Source organism: Sciurus carolinensis, chromosome 5 (assembly GCF_902686445.1).
Source record: "Sciurus carolinensis chromosome 5, mSciCar1.2, whole genome shotgun sequence".
Lineage (NCBI taxonomy): Eukaryota > Metazoa > Chordata > Mammalia > Rodentia > Sciuridae > Sciurus > Sciurus carolinensis.
In genome coordinates this window covers 165,443,873-165,463,509 of record NC_062217.1, presented here as the reverse complement: position 1 = coordinate 165,463,509, position 19,637 = coordinate 165,443,873, and the positions used below count along the sequence as shown (strand labels likewise).

Below are 19,637 nucleotides of genomic sequence, written 5' to 3'. Positions count from 1 at the left end.
TTCCCACCTCACACACCTCATGTACCCCAAGGCCTGGCCCTCCACCCTCCCTCATTGCCACCAGGGGACCCAGGGCAGAGCTGTCCGTGCCCCAAGCCCTGCTTAGGCCTTCAGGCCCATCCAGGAAGGACAGGAAAGGGGAGTGGAGCCTGGGAACCTCAGTGGAGAGCATGGGCTCACTCACCTCCCCAAAGCCCCCTTTTCCAAGCACTCGATACTGCCTGAACGTGTTCTTGGTCACCGGTTGCCTGGAAAAGAAGCAAGAATCCCAGTTGGTCTCCTGGAGGTAGGATTCAGGATCCATAAGAAACAGAGGAGGGAACCACAGAAGGCAGCCTGTGTGGGGCACAATGCCACGACTTCCCATCAGCCCCTGGGACCCGCAGCGGCAGATTGAGCCTTCAAGGACTGTGGGACTGGTGTCCAAATTCCAGGCCACAGTCCTGGCTCCGGTGGACTGGGGATGAGCAGCCCTGGCTGGCTCAGAAGAGCAGGGCAGCAGGCTTTAGAGGGAGCCCAGAGTGCTCAACCACCCAGTGCCAGGGCTCCCTCTCTTTCCCAAATGCAGAGCCTGTGGTCAGACACAGGAGGAAGCTGTGACACCTGTGCAGGGAGAGGGGCAGGGGCCAGAAGAGCCCCTCTGCAGACAGATGCAAGGACAGAAGGAGGGCCCAGCCTCCCAGGCCTCTAAGCCTCGACCTCCCCAGCAGGACCACACTTTCTGCCCTGGCTCCTTGCCTGCTCCAGAAGACCCAGCCTCACCAGGGCCAGTGGCTGCTGGCTTCAGATCTGCTCCCAGGACTCTTAGACAGTCAGTTCCCAATCTCTCCACCACTGGGAACCCCTTTATCATAATTCCCCATCGATCCAGGATGCGGGAGATTCTAAATGTCCAACGCTGTGTCTATGAAGTAATCTGCACTTCGTGTCCCCTGACTCCCTGTTTTCATTAGCAAAGCCACTTATAATGTCTACTCAGGCAGGACTTCTCATCACTAGGCAAGGACAGTACTTCTGGAAGTAACTGAATGGAGGGTCATGTAGTCAGCTAAGGATTCCATGTGTGGGGAGCTTACTTTTCTTTCCTGGCCTTTTGGCTGCAAATAAGTAGCTTAAAATGTTACAATTGGCTCTTGGATCCCCGGGACTATTTTTGAGTGCCCTGCTCCCCAGGAGTCCGGCCCCGGGCAGGGGTTGGAGTGAGACTGAATTGGGCTGAAGAACTGGGTCAGTGGAGAAGGCCGAGCGAGTGGAGGCCCAGCATGAGGCACGATTTGAAAATGTGTATCTTGCATGGAAATCTTGCTGCTGGGGCCTGAGGAGGGTTTGGATCTCCTGGAAACCATGGCCTCGGTAGCACAGCTCCTTTTTTGGATCAACTCTGAACACCAGGAACCCTGCTCCTTGTCTCCAAGGCACGCGCTGTAACTCACTGCTCTGTTCGCTGGCGGTTCTGCAGGAAGTGGGGTTGATCCCCATTGGAAGCACAGAGCTGTCCCTCTTAGGACTCCCCATGGCTCTGCTTCCTCCTTGCACACAAGAGCAGCCTGGGCAGCCTTGGTGAAAACCTGCCTCGCGCCCGCATCCACCACGCGGCCCTGGGAGCCTTCCTACAGCAGCCCCCAAACCACAGGAAGGCGGCTGAGGCCCAGCAGTTTATGATACATGGAGAACAAACAGGCGGTCGGCCTTACCGCAGAGCTCCTCTGCGAGGGGGAATAAGTGTAATACAATTTCCCAGGAATTTCTTGGTTAACCTTGGGAGGGGAAAAACCCCTTTAATATTTCAACAGTACGGCACCAACAGGCGAGGATCTCGTTTAGAAAAAAATGGGGGGAGGCGGAGGGCTGTCAGTCATTAAGCCAGGATCCTGCGTTATGGGTTCCAAAAATGTAATGCCTTCCAAAGAGTGAATGCTTAGCTTCTGGGGTCCCTATGGTGACAGTGCTTGCTGCTTGCTGCACCCTACACGTGGGCTCACATCAGCCTCATGCTGTCCCGGTCCTACAGAGAACAGGGCTTAGGCTTTGGGGGTGGGAATGAGTTGTCCAGGGCCGGCTGTAAGTGGAGGGGCTGGCTGGGGGTCGAGACTTCACCCACAGAGCCTTGTTCCACCTTCACGGGTACCTGGGAGGGCAAGTGTGACCCAGCCCAGGGCTGCAGAGTGGGCATGGTCAAAGTGCACCCCACCGGCCTGTCCTGTGGGCCTCAGAGCCAGCACTGGCCCTACAGCGAGAGTGGGCGACTGCAGCAGAATCTGACACGGAGAGGTGAGGGTGGCGGTCCTGGCCATCACTGCCACAGTGCCCAGCGGTGTCCCTCCTGCAGCCAATGGCTGACTTCTGTTAGCCTTGTTCCAGTACATGGTACACTCACCTTGTCTTGCCCTCACCCCAAGCCCACAAGGCAGGCACTACGGTCCCCATGTCACCCATGAGGGAACTGAGGTGTGATAACCAGCCTTGCAGAGGCCACTTGGGAACAGGCAGAAGCAGGACTCAGACTGGGCTGGGTGCACGTGCAGGGTGGCCAGTGGTGTCAGCCATCCTCTGGTCTCTCTGTCAGCACCACTGGTCGGAGTGGAGAGAAATGGCCCATCCAGTAGCTGTACACAGGGCGTGTTCCTGCTGGGCTTCCTCTAGTGTGACAGGCCATGAAGGGGCTTCTGGCTTGTGGCTCCTGAGCTTCTGCAGGGGCTGCGGAAGGGGACACTCCCACCTCGCCTACCAGCTGAGCCCAGCATGGATGTCATGCAGGGATCGCCCTTTTCTGCAAATCCTGGAACGCTGTAGATAGACTGAGCACTGTGCTGGGAGTTCCGGGCCAGGGTTCCCCCCTGGTTGCACCACTGGCTTGCTGGGAGACAGGTCCCCTCTAGGTCTCTCCTTCCTCATCCAACACAGTGAGGCCACATCTGCCCAAGTGACAGCCATGCAAGTGAGAGCACTTTGAAGAGAATGAGTCATGAAATAAACCATGAACAGAGTCCCAGTCTCACCCGCCATTAGCGAAACTAAAGAAGGAAGCCCCCTGTGCACTCACGGGGGGGGGGGGGGGGGGAACGTGCACAGTGTTGATCATGGTGAGGAGGAACAGGCGCGTGAGCTCCGGAACGACTGGAAATTGGGGGTGGCTGTTTCAAAGGGCAATTTAACAGTCCTTTGCAGTTTACAATCAGGTGACTTTTGACTCAGAAACTCCTGCTGGGAAATTCTATGGCTGTACTTGCAAAAGTACATAAAGATTTATGTACGAAGCTATTCATTCTTTGGGGGAAGGTTGCGTGAAAACTTGAGAACAGCCTCAGTGCCTATTAACAGGGCACCGGGCTAAACAAAGAACGTGCAACTACTGCAAAGACTCTGGTAGCTCTCATTTGCTAGCAAAGAAAGAATTCCCAAAGAGAGTGAACCAAAGAAGCAAGAACAAGGTGTTGAGTGTGTGCGTGCGTGTGTGCATGTGTGCGTGCACCTGCACACACATGTGCACAAGTTAATAAGCACAGAGCCTTTCTAGAATTCCCAAGAACTTAATTAATGGGAGGAGGATGGCTAATTTCACTGTAGCCACATGCCCACAGGGGTGACTAACTGGCTTTTATGTGACTCCTCAGGTGGAACCGCAAGCCCACTGCTCACGTGTTCTCCTCATGCGTGGGGTGTGGGGCACTCACCTCTCCAACCACTTCCACTGGAGAAAGCGATCAAAATACATGCTGTCCAAGTATTCGTGGAATGGTTCTCCGCTCAGGTAGTCGTGCACAGACCTGGCTCAGAGAGACAGAAGGATGAGCATGTTATGGCCCAGGCTCGAAGCGGCTGTGCAGAGCTGCTCCTGGAGGCCATGCCTCTGGAAACACAAAACCACTGAAGCACTGCACGTCTGGCCAGAGGTCTTGTCATTTGCTGCAACTGGCTGATCCTGCAAACCTGGGTTGGTGCCTGCCATGTGTTGGGCACTGTTCTAGGTCCTAGGATGCGCAGGGAGCATGGGATGGGCACTGTGATCAGAGATGCACAGTAAGTCATGAGCATTAAACCAGCAATCCCAGAGATATGTCATGGCCAATTAGGGGAGTGCTCTCTGAAGAAGGGACCCACGAGCTGAGGTGAGGACAGAGGCAGACTTACTGAGGGGCAGGGAGGAGCTGGGACTCAGAGGTGAGGGTGGGGGTGCAGAGTGGGACTAAGTCCCTAAGGAATTTGGAATTGGTCCGGGACCAGCAAAGTCACCATGAGTTTCTCATGCGTAAAGCTAGTTTACTGTCACCTGCTGTGGGCCGAGTGCCAGGAGAGGCCCCAGGAGCCCAGCACTTCTCCATATCTTAGGCAAGGCCGAAGGGGGCCTGGTAGGGTTCAAACCTGTTTGCAGGCAGGACTGGACCAGGTGTGTAAGGTGGCACACGACTGTAATCTCAGTGACTCAGGAGGCTGAAGCAGGAAGATTGCAAGTTCAAAGCCAGCCTCAGCAACTTATCAAGGCCCTAAGCAACTTAGTGAGACCGTCTCAAAAGAAAAATTAAAAGACAGGCTGGGGGTGCGGCTTAGTGGTTAAACATGCCTGGATTCAACCCCTGGTCCCCCCACACCCTACCCCCTCTCAAAAACACTGGTCAGTCAGGTACTTGGAACCTGGAGAAGGGAAGAATCATGAAAGGGTGAGGACAGGCCAAACCTGAAAACAGGCCAGCATGGGAGGCCAGGATGGCCCTTCCCTCAGGGCCAGAGTCGGGGTCACCAGCCACGCCCCTGCCCAGTGTTAGACCCTCAGCGGCCTCAACAGAGCAGCCAGCAGGTGAGCCTGGCATGCTTCTGCAGCACTGGATGAGGGTGGGGCTGGGGGTCCTCCCGAATACCACCAGGGCTAGCAGGGGGGCCTTGCCCACTTTGGAACCCCCAGCACCTTACGTGGGGGGACACAATGGAGCTCTATGTCTGGGTGCTGAATAAGAACCCACGAAACTCTCCCAGACTCAACCAGCTATGGGCGAGCTGGCTGCAGCCAGGTCCTGGTGGCACATGCCTCCGTGTGCTGTGTCAGTTTACAGGCAGGGGTGCATGTGCACGCACACACGTGTGCACTGCTGGGTGCACACACCTTTGGGAGGTGCTGTGCAGGATGGGTGCGGGCTCAGGTGGTGCTCGGCAGGCACCACACCCTGACTGGTCTCACCCTCCCCTGGGGTCGATGAGGGGCTGGTGACAAGGCGCTGGGTGCTGGGAAGGCTGCATGGGCGGTGCTGACGCCACTAAGGCAGAAGCGGGGGTTGGAAAGCCTTCCAAGCCTCCGAAGCAGATCAGTTTTTGCACATTCCTCTGTCTCAATAGCCTGGAGGGCCACTTGCTTTCATCTTTGTAGCAGATGTTTTCTTTGGATGCGGTACCCCGGTACCTCATTCCCTTTGTGAGAAGCGCGGCCGTCCCCCTTATCCACAGAGGACTTGTTTCAACAGCCCCAGAGGATGCTGGAACCCCAGAGAGTGTCGGACTCTTTGTACTGACTTCCCCATGGATACCTACCTATGATAGAGTTTAACTCATAAATTAGACACGGTAAGAGGTTAACAATAATAATTAATGATAAAATAGAACAATTATAACACTATACCGTAATAAAAGAAATTTAAAACTTGTGAATTGTTTATTTCAGGAACTTTCCATTTAGAATTTTCAGACCACAGTTGACAGTGGGAAGCAGGCCTGCAGGTCTGGGCTGACTCTCCACAGCAGTGGGGCGCCCAGGCTGGCGCCTCAGGCTCCGAAGACCTGCCCTGGAGTGCAGGCTGCTGGGGGCAGGGCTGGGGACGCCACCCTTCCTGGTGGTCTGATGCCCCAGCCCAGGGAGGGAGGTGGGCCTGCCCAGGTAGACCAGAGGGGTGGCACACTTACTGAGCACAGGCAGAAAAGAGTTCTTTGCAGGGCTTCTGCAGGAGCTTCGCCTCTGTCTGGGAGACCAGGTCTTGGCTAACCTGGGCGATGAACACCGGGGACTAGAAGGAGGAAGGAAAGGGAAACGTGAGGAGGAGCAGGGGGCCAGGGCTTTCCCATAGTCGCCAGGCCAGGGACAGTCGGACGGCCTGTGAGGGTGTACTTGGCTGCCAGTCCCAGAGTGGTCCCTGCCTCCTGCCCATACCCCTGGCTTGGGCCACTTTGACAGTGTCCAGTGGTGCAGGGAGGCTCCTGGGCCAGAAAACTGTATGCCCAGGGTACGAATTCTGGCACCCACAAGCTGTGCGGCTTCACAGAGGTCACGGCTTCTCTGAGCCTTGCTGCTCACCTGTGTGGTGATAGTCCCTATGGCTGGGACCTGAGATCAGAACTGACAAGGTCTGCAAAGGCACGCAGCTGCAAGGAGCTGTGCAAGGTGACCTCAGTGACTCCTCCGAGCGTGGTGATATCCCTGGGCTGCTCGGCCTGTTTCCCCTGAGGCACATGTGAGGGCGGCTACCTGCCCACTGGGGGTGCGCGTGAGAGGGTCTGCAGCGGGGAAAGGCCAGGCGGGGGAGGGCGCTCCTGGATGCCAGGGGAGCTCTGGGGCCGGCAGACCCGGGTGCCGATCCTGGGCTCGATCCCATTGGCCTCACGGCTCTCAGGAAGACAGGAAGAACCGTTTCACCCAGAACCATCCATAAGACCCTCAGGAAAAGCATCTGGCCCGGATCCTGGCACACACGCATGCAAATTGTGAAATGAATGTCCCCACCGTTGTTTCACACTCCCCCAGCTGGCCTGAGTCTTCCGGGTTTGAAAGGGTGGCTCTGAGCAGCAGCCCCACCCTGGGCGGGCCTCGCCCACCCATGTCCTGCCGGTTGCACACCCTCCACCAGCTGTTCCCAGCGCCTGACTCACCAGTGGGGCTTTGAGGTGGACTTTTAATAAATTACAGGGGAAACTGAGAAAAATTACCCGGAATGGGCTCAGAAAGACGGGTGTGAACACATCTTTCTGCCCAGAGAATGCTGGAGTCTGGAAGGCCCGCTTTCTCTCCCAGCTACTGAGATGTGACTCGGGGCTCATTACTCCTCTAGGTCTGCTGGGCGGTGCATGCTGGGGGACTTATGGGGGTGGTGGTGGGGAGGTGGCAGCTGGCATGTCCCTGCTGAATGACATCAGTGGCTCATTTTCTATTCCCTTCAGTTTTCTATAACCAAACTCCTTCCTTCCTCCCTTCTGTCCTTCCCAGCCCCACCCTCTACAGGCTCACCCCTGCCCTGGGCTCTCTCCTCAGGGAGACTGAGAGGCTCCAGCTGGGTGGGGGCAGCCTGTGGGTGCAAAGCCAGTCATCCCAGCATCTGTAAGCACCAGGCTCCCAACACATCTTCCCATGTTTGTCCTGGGCTGTCCTGGGTGGTGGCAGCTTCCTGCTTTGAATGGTCCCTTCCTCCTTGGTCTCCAGAGTCACAGCCACCCTCTTGCAGAAAAGATGCTTCCTGCTGATGCTGCAGAAGGAACCTAGGACCAGGCAGGAGCCCCAAGCTTGTTCTGACCTCTGACCTCAGTCATTTTTTGCTCCTGTGTGACAGGAGAGATTTGCTCCTTGGAGAGTTGACGATTGAGGGTAGGGTGAGGGGTGAACTTAAGACTTGGGAATTCTGTACTTCAAACTCTTGGGAATCAGTAACTCTAAGCTACTTTAAAGTGATAAAATATGAACAGGGCACAGTGGCACATGACTGTGATTCATGGACTTGGGAGACCGAGGCAGGAAGATCACACGTTCGAGGCCAGCAACTTCGCAAGACCTTGTCTTGTGGCTCAGTGTAGAGCAGCCCTGGCTTCAATACCCAGTACCAAAAGTGTCCACATGAGGGCAAACCATTGTCCATGGGCAAATCTGCTTCAGGAAGGAGAGCGTGAGGGCAGCCTTGGTGGGGAGGGCCCAGTGCCGACCCGGAGGGGTGCTCCCTGCACATTTGGTGAGATGAAGAATAAGCTGCACCAGGATCTGACCTCGCGTCAGCAAAGGCCAAACATGAAACACACTGAAGCCGGACCTCTACGTCTGGGAGCAAGCTCCTCGTGCGCCAGCGGAGGCCCGCAGTCTGCAAGCCTGGCCTGAGAGCACCAAGACCCGAGCGTGTCCCTTGCCCTCCTGTGTAGCACAGGGACTAAATACGCACATGGACATTTCCTTTTGTCTCACTTTGCTACCTTTTCTCTTTAAAAAGCTTTGCTCCCCACCAGAGCCATCAAAGATGGGATTTTTAAAAAGTTTCTCCTATCTTTCTACAAGGATGGCTTTGGATAAAACCTATTTTCCTACCAATTTAAATGTTTGCAGAACAGCAAGCACGGTAGCCTCTTCTGCTGGCTGGTGTTAGGCTGCTGGGTAACAAGCAGATGCTGGGCGTGTGGCTGTGGGGAGCAATAGAACCATTTCTTGGACCTGAGGTGCCCACCTGTCTGCACTGGGCTACACACGACCCTGCCAGGGCTCTGCCTTCACCTGCACCAGGAGGGCCCGCCCTCCCGCCACAGGCCCAGCTGGCGCTGACGTGGGGCAGGGTGAAAAGGCGAAGCCAGTACGGTCCTCGACCTCAGAGCACTTCCCTCCTGCAAGACATGGATAAACACACTCAAGGCCGCATCCTCAGGGGAACGTTCTTGCATACTGTGGCCACCTTGGCCATGTATGGTGACGGACAAAATGGGCCAGGCGGAACTCAGTGGCTTTCGAGCTGTTCTTTCTTTCTTTATTTTAGCAGCAAACTTTTTCCTTTTCCAAATGAAATTTATCTATAGATTTAATATTTAAAATCAATAAGAAGAGTTGGCGACAATGGTTTATATATATGGAGGGCTGACCCTGGCCAATACCGCATGCAAGCACCTCAAGCCGTCCTCTCGTCTAACCTACACTATGGTCTTTGAGGTACATATTAGCATTATGGCCTTTTTGCAGATCAGGAAACTGAAGTTCAGAAAAGTTAAGCAGTTTGCCCAAGATCACCCAGCCAAGGAGTGACAGGGGATTTGAACTGTGTGTGATCTGGCTGGAGGTCGTGTGCTATCTGGGCCCCCTTTCTCACCCGCTTCCCTATCTCCCAGGGGGCTCCTTATGTGTCTTCTCAGCTGGGGTGGGGTGGGGCTCTGCAGAGCCAGCATGAATACTAGGTCACTGCCAGGTCCTACCAGCAGAGGCAGGTGAGGCAGCCCAGGGCAACAAGGCCCAGGGCTCACAGAAGATGGAGATCATTATGGGCTGGGGCCATCTGGGAAAGGTTTTATGGAAGATAGAACTGAAGGCAAAGTAAGATCTGGCCTCAGACCTCCCTCCCGTCATCAGCCTCCCCTCTGCAGGCGAGGATAGCCTGCAGTGGATGGTAGGGGTGGTCCGGAGTCCAGGGGTGACCAGCTCTGTGCATGAAGTCACACCATTCTCACAGGCCAAGCCCTGGCAGGAGTGGAGGAGCAGATAATAATGCCTGCGGTTTAACGACCACTGCTTTAAACTCAGCTTCTGGCTTGACATGAAGAGATTAAGTGATTCCAACTAAAACCCCTTTCAAGAGACTCCAGGGAGCGACAGCTTTGCCAACAAGACAGGAAGAAGCAGCTGCTGGCAGTGTGAGCCTGGAGTGAAACCCAAACCCGCCAGGAGGGCACGGGTGAGCAGCTGCTCCTAGGGCGTGCCAGTCAGGCATTTGCTGTGCATCAGTGGAACTGGGGGTGTCTGTTCCTTCTCCTCCAGTTTAGAGAAGTCCACTGCAAAGAGAGCCAGTAAGAAGGCCCTCCACGGCCTGTAAGTGGACCCAATGCACTGCTCAGAGGGTCCTGGGGATCCCAGCAACTGCATCAGCACCTGCCACCCATCCCCACCCCCTCTCCCAGGCAGGTGAACTCCCTGCAGTTCCAGATCCCTGCCAGGAGGGCTGAGGGTGTCCTCAGTGCAATGAGGACTCAGGACTCCAGGAGCCTCGGCTGTGGCTGGTGGACTGTCCTCTGGGATGAAGCCGAGTGCCAGGGTGGGGGGAGGCAGGGGCTGTGCTCCATGCCACACGCGGCCTTCTGCTTTCCCTCCCGGCAGACATGCAAAGGTGAGGGCCTCCAGGCCCTCAGGTGTCTTCAGGGGTACAGGTGACCTGGAGTGGGGCTTGGTGAAGTCGTCTGCAAAGTTCCCCAGGGGCCTGGCAGCCCTCAGGCCAACAACACTTTGCAGTGACACTTTATTTCTTTGATCACTGGATGGTCTCCACCTCTAGCTGAAGCTTTGACTTTTAACGCAATTGTACGATTTTAGGCACCAAGTGTCCTTCCCTCTTCTCACTGCTGGAGATGGAACCCAGGGCCTCGGGCAGGCTAGGCCAGGGCTACCACTGAGCTGCACCCCAGCCTACCAAGGGTCCTTTGGGAGGTATGACCTGAACTCAGGGTGGAACAGCTGCAAAGGCTGGAGGAAGGACTGGGGGTTTCTCTGCTCGAGGGGCTACCATGAACACTTGGTCTTCTGACATTAACCAGCCTGCCTGGCCCTGCCAGAAAGTCACTCTGGTGACAGTCAGGGTGACACTCAGCTGCCCTTATAAGAAGTCCTTAAGCTGAGACAGCTGAAAACATCACGATATGCCTCAGAAACACTGTTGAGTGTCCCTGGGACACTGATCCCTCTGGCCTGACCAGAAGGGACTCGGCTGCTTGGAGGAACTGGAGCTGCTGGGACCACCCATCCTCCGCTGCAGCTGGGCCTGGGGCCCTGACAGTCTCTACAGTGCCTGCTCTTTGGCTAAGGACCCTCCTCTGCCCTTCCCCTCTGATGCTGGGGAGGAACACAGTGGCGTTAGAGCTTGGGCACAGCTCACCTGCTCAGAAGCTGTGCCTCTGGGTAAACGCCCCTTCACCCTGAGGGGAAAGACCTGATCCATCTCCTGCTTTGGGAATGAGAAATTGAGGATGTCGAGGTTGAGTTGGATGGTAGCCCAGGCTGCCCGGGAGATTGTCGCGGGTAGAGCAGACGTGATTTAGGTCCATCACTCTCCCCCAGGAATTCCCAACTACCCATTCTGTCTTGCTGTGCCCGCCTGACTCCTCTGTTCTTCCTGATGCTTACACCACTGCTTCTGGGAATCAGGCAGCTCCCAAAGTCATGGTTAACTACAACATACCTTTTCAGGCAGCAAGAGGTGAAATACTCATGGGAGATTTTCTGGGCACTGCTGTGGCAGAGAAAAGTCCTTCATGCACTCTGAAGTCGAGTAGGCCCCTGGCAGTGGATGACGTGGCTGTGTAAAGGGTCTCTGTGTGCCTTTTCTCCTCTCTCGGCCCCTCTCCTCCCTTTTGTCTTCTTCTCACGTGTCCTCTACTGCCGTGACCCTAAACTTCAACACGCTGGCTAGGTCAGACCTCTCTCGTCTTCCTCACCATCAGAACGAAGCCTCTGCCATAGTCAGGTACAGCAGGGGAGACCAGTAATGATTCAATGCACGGCAGGCCTTGGAATTTCTAGGGGGACAGTTTCAGGGGCAACCTGGTTAGATGGAAGAGTTAGGGGATGGGCTAAAGCTGCGTTTGAATAGCAGTGGGTTTTCCGTGAATACGTGCTGCTTCATCTGGAGTGACTAAGAGGTTACACAAGGGGAGGCGATCTCGCCCCAGTGCCTTTAGTATGGCAATGGCTCAGAGCTTTACCCTTTCAGGTTCACAGAGCCAAAGTGCTCAACCCCAAGCTGGAATATCCAGGGAAATGCAGGTACGAAGGCAGGCTGAGGGGGGAGGCATGGACCTGACCTTGGGATGAAGCCACTCATTAGGTCTTTATTCAGCGCTCAATCCCAGAAGCACGTCCAGATCACCCACCACACCAAGACCTCCCTGTGATGAATAAATGTCCATCTGCGTAACCTCACAGAGGGATCCAAACCTCTGGTGGCTGGTCCCCAGTCCCTCTCAGCTTCAGCCCATAACGCCAAGGCCAGGTAAGCCATCAGCCCACAAGGTGGCGCTATTGAGTCCCTGCACCACTGGGCCTCCAGAGTCCAGGGAGACGCTCCAGGGGTAGAGTAGCCTCCTGTCCTCCAGGCTTAGGGAGGACACGTGGGCATGCCTGAAGTAGTCAGCAGGGGATCGCTCTCATCCCTGAGCAGCGCTCCCTTCACACCAACAGTTGAATGGAAAATGAGAGGCCAATTTGGGAGGGAGTCCTGGGGAGGCCCTCAGAGCAGAGGGAGGGTTCACAGAGGAACCCACCGCATGAAACAGGCCTGGAGGCTTCAGGGAGTTGTGAGCAGTTGGAAAATGCTGCGCAGCAGGGAGACTCTCTCCACCACGTGCCAGTCATCTCAGTGACTCCGAAGCTGCGGCAGGAGGACCGAGAGTTCCAGTTTAGCAAGGCTGTAAGCAACCTAGTAAGACCCTGTCTCAAAATAATAAAAAGGGCTAGAGTGCAGCTCATGGTAGAGTGCCCCCGGGTTCAATCCCCAGGACTGCAAAATGGAAAAGGAAAGGAAAAAGAAGAAAGAGAACACAGGAATGGCTGATAGGGTCACTGCTATCCCGGGAGCTTTGGTCATCAGCCCTAAGGGGGACATTGCAAAGGCTGCTGCCATGGGTCGCCTCCATGGCTGCACCTGCTCTCCAGGGCACTGTTTCCCTCTGCATCATGAATGACTGACAGAAGGAAAGGACATCATTTTCTGCATCAGTGAGAAACTCCAGACGTCTGAGGCTCTTGTTCGTGAAGCTTCTCCCTGCATTGAAGTCTCTTCTTTCGAGAGGTCAGAGTGGAAATGGGATCAGTTGTACTGGCTGGTGTCCTTGGAGGGAGCTGGAAAGGCTGGAAGACCTACCCCACCCCCACCCTGCTCACACCTCCTCGGTAGCCATTGATAACCCGGCACCAGCGTCTTCCTCAGAGCCATCTGGAAACACATGCCCTGCACTTGTTCAGAGGTCAGGACCCAAGATGGGGAGGGAAGAGGGTGCAATCAGAGAGAACTCTCCAGGGAGGACGCCTAGGGCTCTCCCTTCAACCCACATGGCACAGAGGGGGAGCCTGAGAGGAGGGGACCCTCCCCATGGAGGAGCCAGGATCTTCATCTCAAAGTGCCTGTGTGGGGAAAGGGGCTTGAGCTGCCAGAGGTCTGGACCAGCATTCTGGGAAGGACATGCCCATTTCAGCAGCTCACCTCCTCTCACAGGTGGGGACACACACCCAGCAGGCTTGGCCCGGAATCCCTCCTGCTCAGGTGCCTCCTGTCCATGTCCCCTCACTGCCCTGCGTTCAGGAATTCTCTCCCAGACTATTCAGGAGTGTCCTCACAGATCTGGGCTGCCTTGCTCTTGCATTTGACACCACAGTCCCCAGTGGAGTTTTTCTGCATCATACAGCATTGATGGCCCCCGTTGCCTGTGGGATTGAGTACAGGGCCTGCTTGGACCTGGCCCCAGACCCATTCCCAGCTCCGTGCCCCTTTCTCCCTCTGTTCCCTGTGCTCTGGCACCACGTTTGTCAATTTCTGGGCAAGCTCTCACGTGTTCCTCTAGAAGGAGCACTTCCCACCCACCATGGCTTATCCAAATCCCACTAGTCTTCAAGACCTGCTTCCGACACTGTGAGCAGCTAGGACCTTCCACCAAATCCCACCACCCAGGGACGACGGTCACAGCATTGCCGTTGCTACCATTCCTCGAGCACCTACTTGCTACACGCCAGGTCTAGGAGCCTTACGTGGGGTTATGCTGTTTGATCCTCTCAAGGTAGATTTTAATATGATTATCTCCATTTTGCAGATGCAGAAATAGCTCAGAAGCTAAGTAACCTGCCCAACATCACACAGCTGGCCTGAGAGCAAAGAAAAGATTCAAACCCTGGCAATCTGTCCAGAGAACCTTATCCCTAAGCAGTATCATGTCCTCCAAGGATGCCATGTTCCTTCCTAGGTAGCATGCAGAAGGATCTTGACCTTGGCCTTGAAAAGCAGGCCCTGTTTTGGGAGGACTGGATAAGAAAGTGCAGAGGGTCCTGCATGTCTTAACAAATGCTGTTTGCAACTCACACACACACACACACACACACACACACCGATGTCCAACATATGTTTTGCTTCAACATACAGACACATCCCACTGAGGAGCTCAGGGCTCATTAGCAGTGGTTCTGCCAGTGGACAAAAGGCCAGTCCAGGAGACAGTCCACTCTGTCTCCAGACGCAAGCACTTAGGCTCGATGATGTGTGTATTTTCATATGTGGGCAGCTGACCTTCCCCTTGTAAACTGTTTGCAATTTCCCAATGTGGACAGACTTGGCTTTCAGGAAAATCTGAGGAGGAGTGAAACAAGACTCTGGAATAAAAAAAAGTGGGGGTTCCCAGGAAAGGGAGCTGTTCTGTCCTGATGGACCAGGGTGAAAGCAGTTATTTCGAGGGACCCTGACTTCTCCAGGATGGGAATGAGGCAGGGTAACTCTTACGACCATACCCTCCCCACCCCTTGACCTACGGGAAGCCTGGCTGTGGGTGGAGCAGGGGTGGGAATCAGGCACCAGCAGGAGCCAGAGCTGGGGTAGCTGTGTGAGAGAGGACAGTCCGACAGCCATGGCTCTGGGCAGGGGCCAGCATGTGCTGGCCCTCAGTGTGGGTTTTCCCACAGATTTGTGCTTTGGTTGCTTTCCAGTAGAATGCTGGGAGGTGGGGCTTACTGTTCCAGGATCATGGACACGGAAACTGAGCCTTGGAGAGCTGGGTGAAGGGCAGGACTGTTGTTCCGTTCCTGTCTGTGAGAATGGAGTGCAGGGAGTAGTCCACAAGCACTTGGAGACAGAACAGTCAGAACAGTGGACTCAAGATTCAAACCTAGGCCTGTCTGGCTCTAAACCTGGACTCTTTGCTGACATGAACCAACCGTGTCCCTGGCCCATGGTAGGCTCCCAATGTACTTGCTGAACAAACGTGTGGGCACATGCACGTAGGTGCATAATGCAGAAGAGGGAGCCAGTCCTTTTCCAGTGCATCAGAAGTAACTTCACAGGGCCATCTGGTCTACCCTCTGCCTTGGTGGAGCTGGGTTAAACAGAATTCTTTGGAGTTTTCCCAACCAGACCTGGATGGAGGGTCAGTGCTCATCTGAGGTAGAAACTGTGAGCTAGAGGCTAAGGGAGAACATGGAGCTGCCCTTGGAGGACACATCCTGGGTCCCGGGGTACCTAACCCAGGTACCACCATGTCTCTCGTGGTTTCATTGGACCGTATGAGGAACCCCTATCCCTAACTTTCCAATAACTTCCCCTTGGAGCAACTGAAAGGTAAGCGCCTGCCTCTTACTGCCAGGAATCCAGGAGGGGTGAGGCACACGGGGCCTTTCCAAGCCCAACTCCTGGCTTGAAATTAAACATGTTTGTACAATCAATCACGGGAGTTCAGAAGACAAAGGCGAAGGCCTGTTGACCAGCAGCCTCTGGGGAGGGTTTCCTCACTCGGGGGCTGATTTAAGGTCTGGCTGACAGGAAGAAAAAGCGCCGTTCTTCCACCTTTTCAATCAAAACCTCAGGGCCATGTGTTAGAGCCACTGCCGCATGCCCTGGAGTCTGTCTGCAGTAGTTCCTCCCTCTGCCCGTGGCCAGGCAGGAGACACAATCCACAAGCCCCAAACAAGACCGGATCAAAGGAAAGAGGAGGGCTTTGTTTTCTGGGTCACTGGAGAGAAAATAAATCAGCCCAGCCACACGCTCACGAGTGAAGCTCCCTCCACTCTGGGTCTGCAGTCTGTATCCGCTAGCTCCAGGCAGGGACACCCGACTGCTCACCACAGCGTCCTCATGGCCGGCCTGGTTGGGGGACTGCAAGGTCTGCAATCGTACCAGCTGTTGCTCCACAGGGCAGAGACCCGGCCAGATAGATGGCTGGTAGCTGGAGGTCCATGTGGTAGGATTCGGAAAAATAAAAATCTCCCCCCTTGGGTAGTGCCCTGGGCCTCTCCAAAGTCCTAAGGAAGGTGACATTCACTGCTTGGCATGGAGGTAGGCATGGTTTCCAATCTGAAGTGGATTTACCATGGATTCATAGGAAGCATAAGCTTTGAGGCTCTCTATTTGCAGTCCTGGGAGCCACAGAGTGTTCTAGGCAGTGAGGAGAAACCAGGCTTCAGCAGGAAGCATTTCTACAGAAATATTTCCAGTACGCTGAGGTAGAGGATGAAGAGGGCCTGAATCTCCAAGCCTCTAGTAATTTGTTGATTTTTTTTTTCTCTTTCTCAACATTCACTTTGGTATATAATGTTCTATTCCCCACGTTATGAATGTTCCAGACCCCACCTCCCTGGCTCAAAACCTGGTTCTTATCTTCCCTTGTCTCCAATACAGAGTACTCAGTCTCATAGGGTCCTTCTCTGGGGGCTTTCTGGAGCCCACCTCCTGTCTCTGCTGGTCACCAAAACTCTGGGAAGATGGTGCCCAATCTGCCATCTTTTTCTCTCCTTGATGAAAAACCCAAAGACCTAGAACTAGAGCTCTCTGCTACATCATGTGGTTGGTGGAGGAGGTCAGGAAAGACACACTGACACTGTTTGGAAGTAACCCAGTGCCCTATGTAAGGTCCACGATCCATTACGACACAAGTACATGACCGCCACTATTTGGATTACAACCTCTTACACCTCTTTAGTGGTGGCCCTGGGGATTCTGCCAGGCACAGCAAGGGACAGCCAGGGTTGGGCGTTGTCTCTGTGAGCAGTGGTAGAGGAGGGGACACTGATGTGACAGGTGAGGAAGGTTCTGGGCTGGGATATGAATCAGGCGGTTCCTCAGCAGCAGGTTCCCTGAGTGTGCATTCTGTGCCCAGGTGATGAGTTTCAGAACGTCAACTCAGGTGGCCAATGACAAGAGTTCAAGGCCAGCGAGGTCTGTGGGCAGCCTGTCCATCCCAGGACGGAAGAGTATAAAGGTGGCTTCATCAGACACAGATGACTTCCAGGCTAAGGTGAGGCTTGGCCCAGCCCCAAAGGGTGAGGGGCTTTGGCCAGGTGCTGGGGAAGACCCTTCCAACTGTGACTCTGGGCACCTGCCCTGGAAGTCTTCCAAGAAGACTAGGGTGCTGGCAAATTTCGTTTCCTCCATATGGTGAAACTGACACTTTCCCACGCAGATTGCTGCTGAGGAACCCCAAAAGGTATCAGTCACAGAATGAGGGGTCACAAGGCCAGGAAATGTCTGCGCAAGCCCTGCTACTGGGGGGCAGTGTGCAGTTCTAGCCACTTCATGGGCCCTGCTGACCTGGCCACCAGGCCCCAGGCATTCCCTGGGTCAGCAAAGTAAAGATACTCAGCCCCTAAAATCAGCCTCAGCTCTTGAAAAGCAGAAAGCAGATTGGGTTCAAGAGACCTAGATGGGTGTTTCCTTTGCTAGTTAAGTGGCTTCGCAGAAATCAGGATGAAGAATTTTTAGGGGTCGGGAAGTGAGAGAGGACGTTTTTAAACAACAGCAGAATGGACCTAGGGGCCCTGAGAGCTGGACAGCTCTAATGAGAAGGAGAGGAAACTACATAGTGACCCTGACCCCAGGCTCGATCCTTGACGTCAAAAGCAAAAGATGATAATTAACAAAATGCGATGTGCCCGGACGTGGAGTGAGGGGCCAGCCGAGCTCTGTCAGTTTGATAATCCCCGGTCGTGACCTGTAGGCCCAAAGTGTGTGACCAGAGATGACGTGCTGTTTACACAGGCTGCACACGGGGGCTCGCAGCCCCAGAGCAGCTGTGCGGCAGAAGGGTTTTCCTGGCGAGTGGTCTGCATGTAGCCATTTCTGCCACCACACGTGGGTACCTTGCAAGTGAGCTTGGTCCCAAGGGGTATGAGTGCAGAACCCTCAGGGCAGGGAGCGTCCCTCAGGCTGTGTGTGTGAGAACCGAGGGCTCAGCCTGCCAACTTCCTGTCTTCCAGAACACCCACTGCCCTCCTGCTCCACAGCTGCCAAAGGAGCTTCGATCTGAAATTGGGTTGGATTTTTCTTCAGTGAAGATTTCATTCCACGGGTCTTGGGATAAAGGAGCAGTAGAAATCTCCTCAGATCTGAGGAATTCAATGGAATCCACCCACCTCCCCGTGAGATGGCATTTCTCTGCCCAAGGTCCATGGGTGGGGAGGGCAACATGGGAAGTTGGCCAAACACAGGCACCACAGGGACCAGTTTCCTGCCCACCAAAGACAGAGCTGGGGACAGGGTGCCCTCAGGAAGCCACTCCAGAGAGGAATTCTGGGCAGGAAATACTCCACACACAGAAGTGCAGGGGTCAGAGGCAGGGCCCACTCCACCAACATTTAGGGACACTGATTTTCTGACCTGGAAGGTCATTAGAAAGGAAAGGGGACCTGGAGGGACTTGCTCTGGCCTGCTGTGAGGAGCCCAAGTGGGCACGTCAGCCTCGAGGGCACCTAAGTGCAATCAGGCTGTGGGTTTTCCAGGGGTACAGCTACTTGAAGGACGATGACATGGTCATTAAAATCGTCACACAGGGAGCCCGGGACAGGAGACAGTGCTGACCACACCGTGCGGGTGGAGGGCAAGCCCAGGAGGGGCCCAGGAGAGAGCAGCGGAGTGGATGCACTGGAAGACGGCACACCTCCCGCTGGACTTGAACGACCAGGTCAGACCCCAGCCTCATTCTTGTTTTGTAAGGTTAAATATGGAAGTGCCATTTTAACCATTTTTAAGTGTACAGTTTGCCACTATCTTTTTTCCAAAAATTTCCACCCAAAAAGAAGCCCTGTACCCCATAAGCAACAGCTCCCCATTCCTTCCCTCCCAGCAGGCCCTGGTGAACTCGTCCTCTCTGCCCCTGCAGAGTCGCCTTCTCTGCACACCTGGTGTGTGAGCCATGCGCTGTGTGTGCCCTTTCCTCTCAGCCTTCTTCCATTTCACAGTTTTTCAAGCTCTGACCTCACTGTGGTGCGTATGGCCCCTCGGTTCCTTGTCCCAGCTGAATACCGTTCCACTGTGTGAGTATGCTACATTCCGCTCATCCAGCCATCTGCTGGTGGACACCGGGGTTCTTGCTACCTTTTGCTCCTGTGCATAACAGTTGCTATGAACGTTTGCATGCAAAAGTCTCTTTGAGTCCCTGTTTTTTTTTTTTTTTTTTTTTTTGCGGTGCTGGGGTTCGAACCCAGGGCCTTGTGCTTGCAAGGCAGGCACTCTACCGACTGAGCTATCTCCCCAGCCGGAGTCCCTGTTTTTAAATCTCCCAGCATCCCTATTTCTAAAGAACCAAAGTAAAATGCAGAAATTGTGTCTACCCCCAGGACTGCCACGAAGATGCAATACACTCCCTGTGTACATCATGTAGCACACAGTAGGTGCTAAATAAATGTTGCTCTCTCCCACCTCCTCCATTAAAACCCACTTTAAAGGTACACAAGAGTCAATGGCCCAGTGCTTAAGTGGTGGACAGGCTGCACCAGCCGCCTTCTCCACTCTGCTCAGGCATTATAATTCCTCAGCATTTAGACACTTACTGGCCCTCCCTTCTCTCCAGGCAAGGAACATTCCTATCTGTGTGACTGTGGGGGCCCAGTCCTTTCCTGGGCCAGTTTCTTCACCCAGGAAATGAAGAGTTTGGCTTAGTTCAGTGGTTTTCAAACTGGGTTCCACAGAACCCTAACTGTTATCATAGAGGGAACAGGAAGGTGAAAGGGGCTTCTAGCTCCCAGCCTG

The 19,637-nt window shown here is 54.6% G+C and overlaps 1 protein-coding gene across 2 annotated transcripts in view; it reads right to left on the bottom strand.

Annotated features, from left to right (window-relative positions):
* The window catches only part of Grk5 (G protein-coupled receptor kinase 5), a 193,651-nt gene that overhangs the window by 19,488 nt on the left and 154,526 nt on the right, over positions 1 to 19,637 (bottom strand). The window contains exons 1-4 of one of the 2 annotated variants that reach the window (XM_047552298.1): positions 11,103 to 11,386; positions 5,890 to 5,990; positions 3,675 to 3,767; positions 185 to 248 (exon numbers count right to left, since the gene is read on the bottom strand). In XM_047552298.1, the coding sequence (XP_047408254.1) occupies positions 185 to 248; positions 3,675 to 3,715 (105 nt within the window). In that variant the 5' untranslated portion in view covers positions 3,716 to 3,767; positions 5,890 to 5,990; positions 11,103 to 11,386. Of the gene's footprint in view, positions 1 to 184; positions 249 to 3,674; positions 3,768 to 5,889; positions 5,991 to 11,102; positions 11,387 to 19,637 lie in introns of those variants that run through there. The other variant, XM_047552297.1, reaches the window with a different exon arrangement.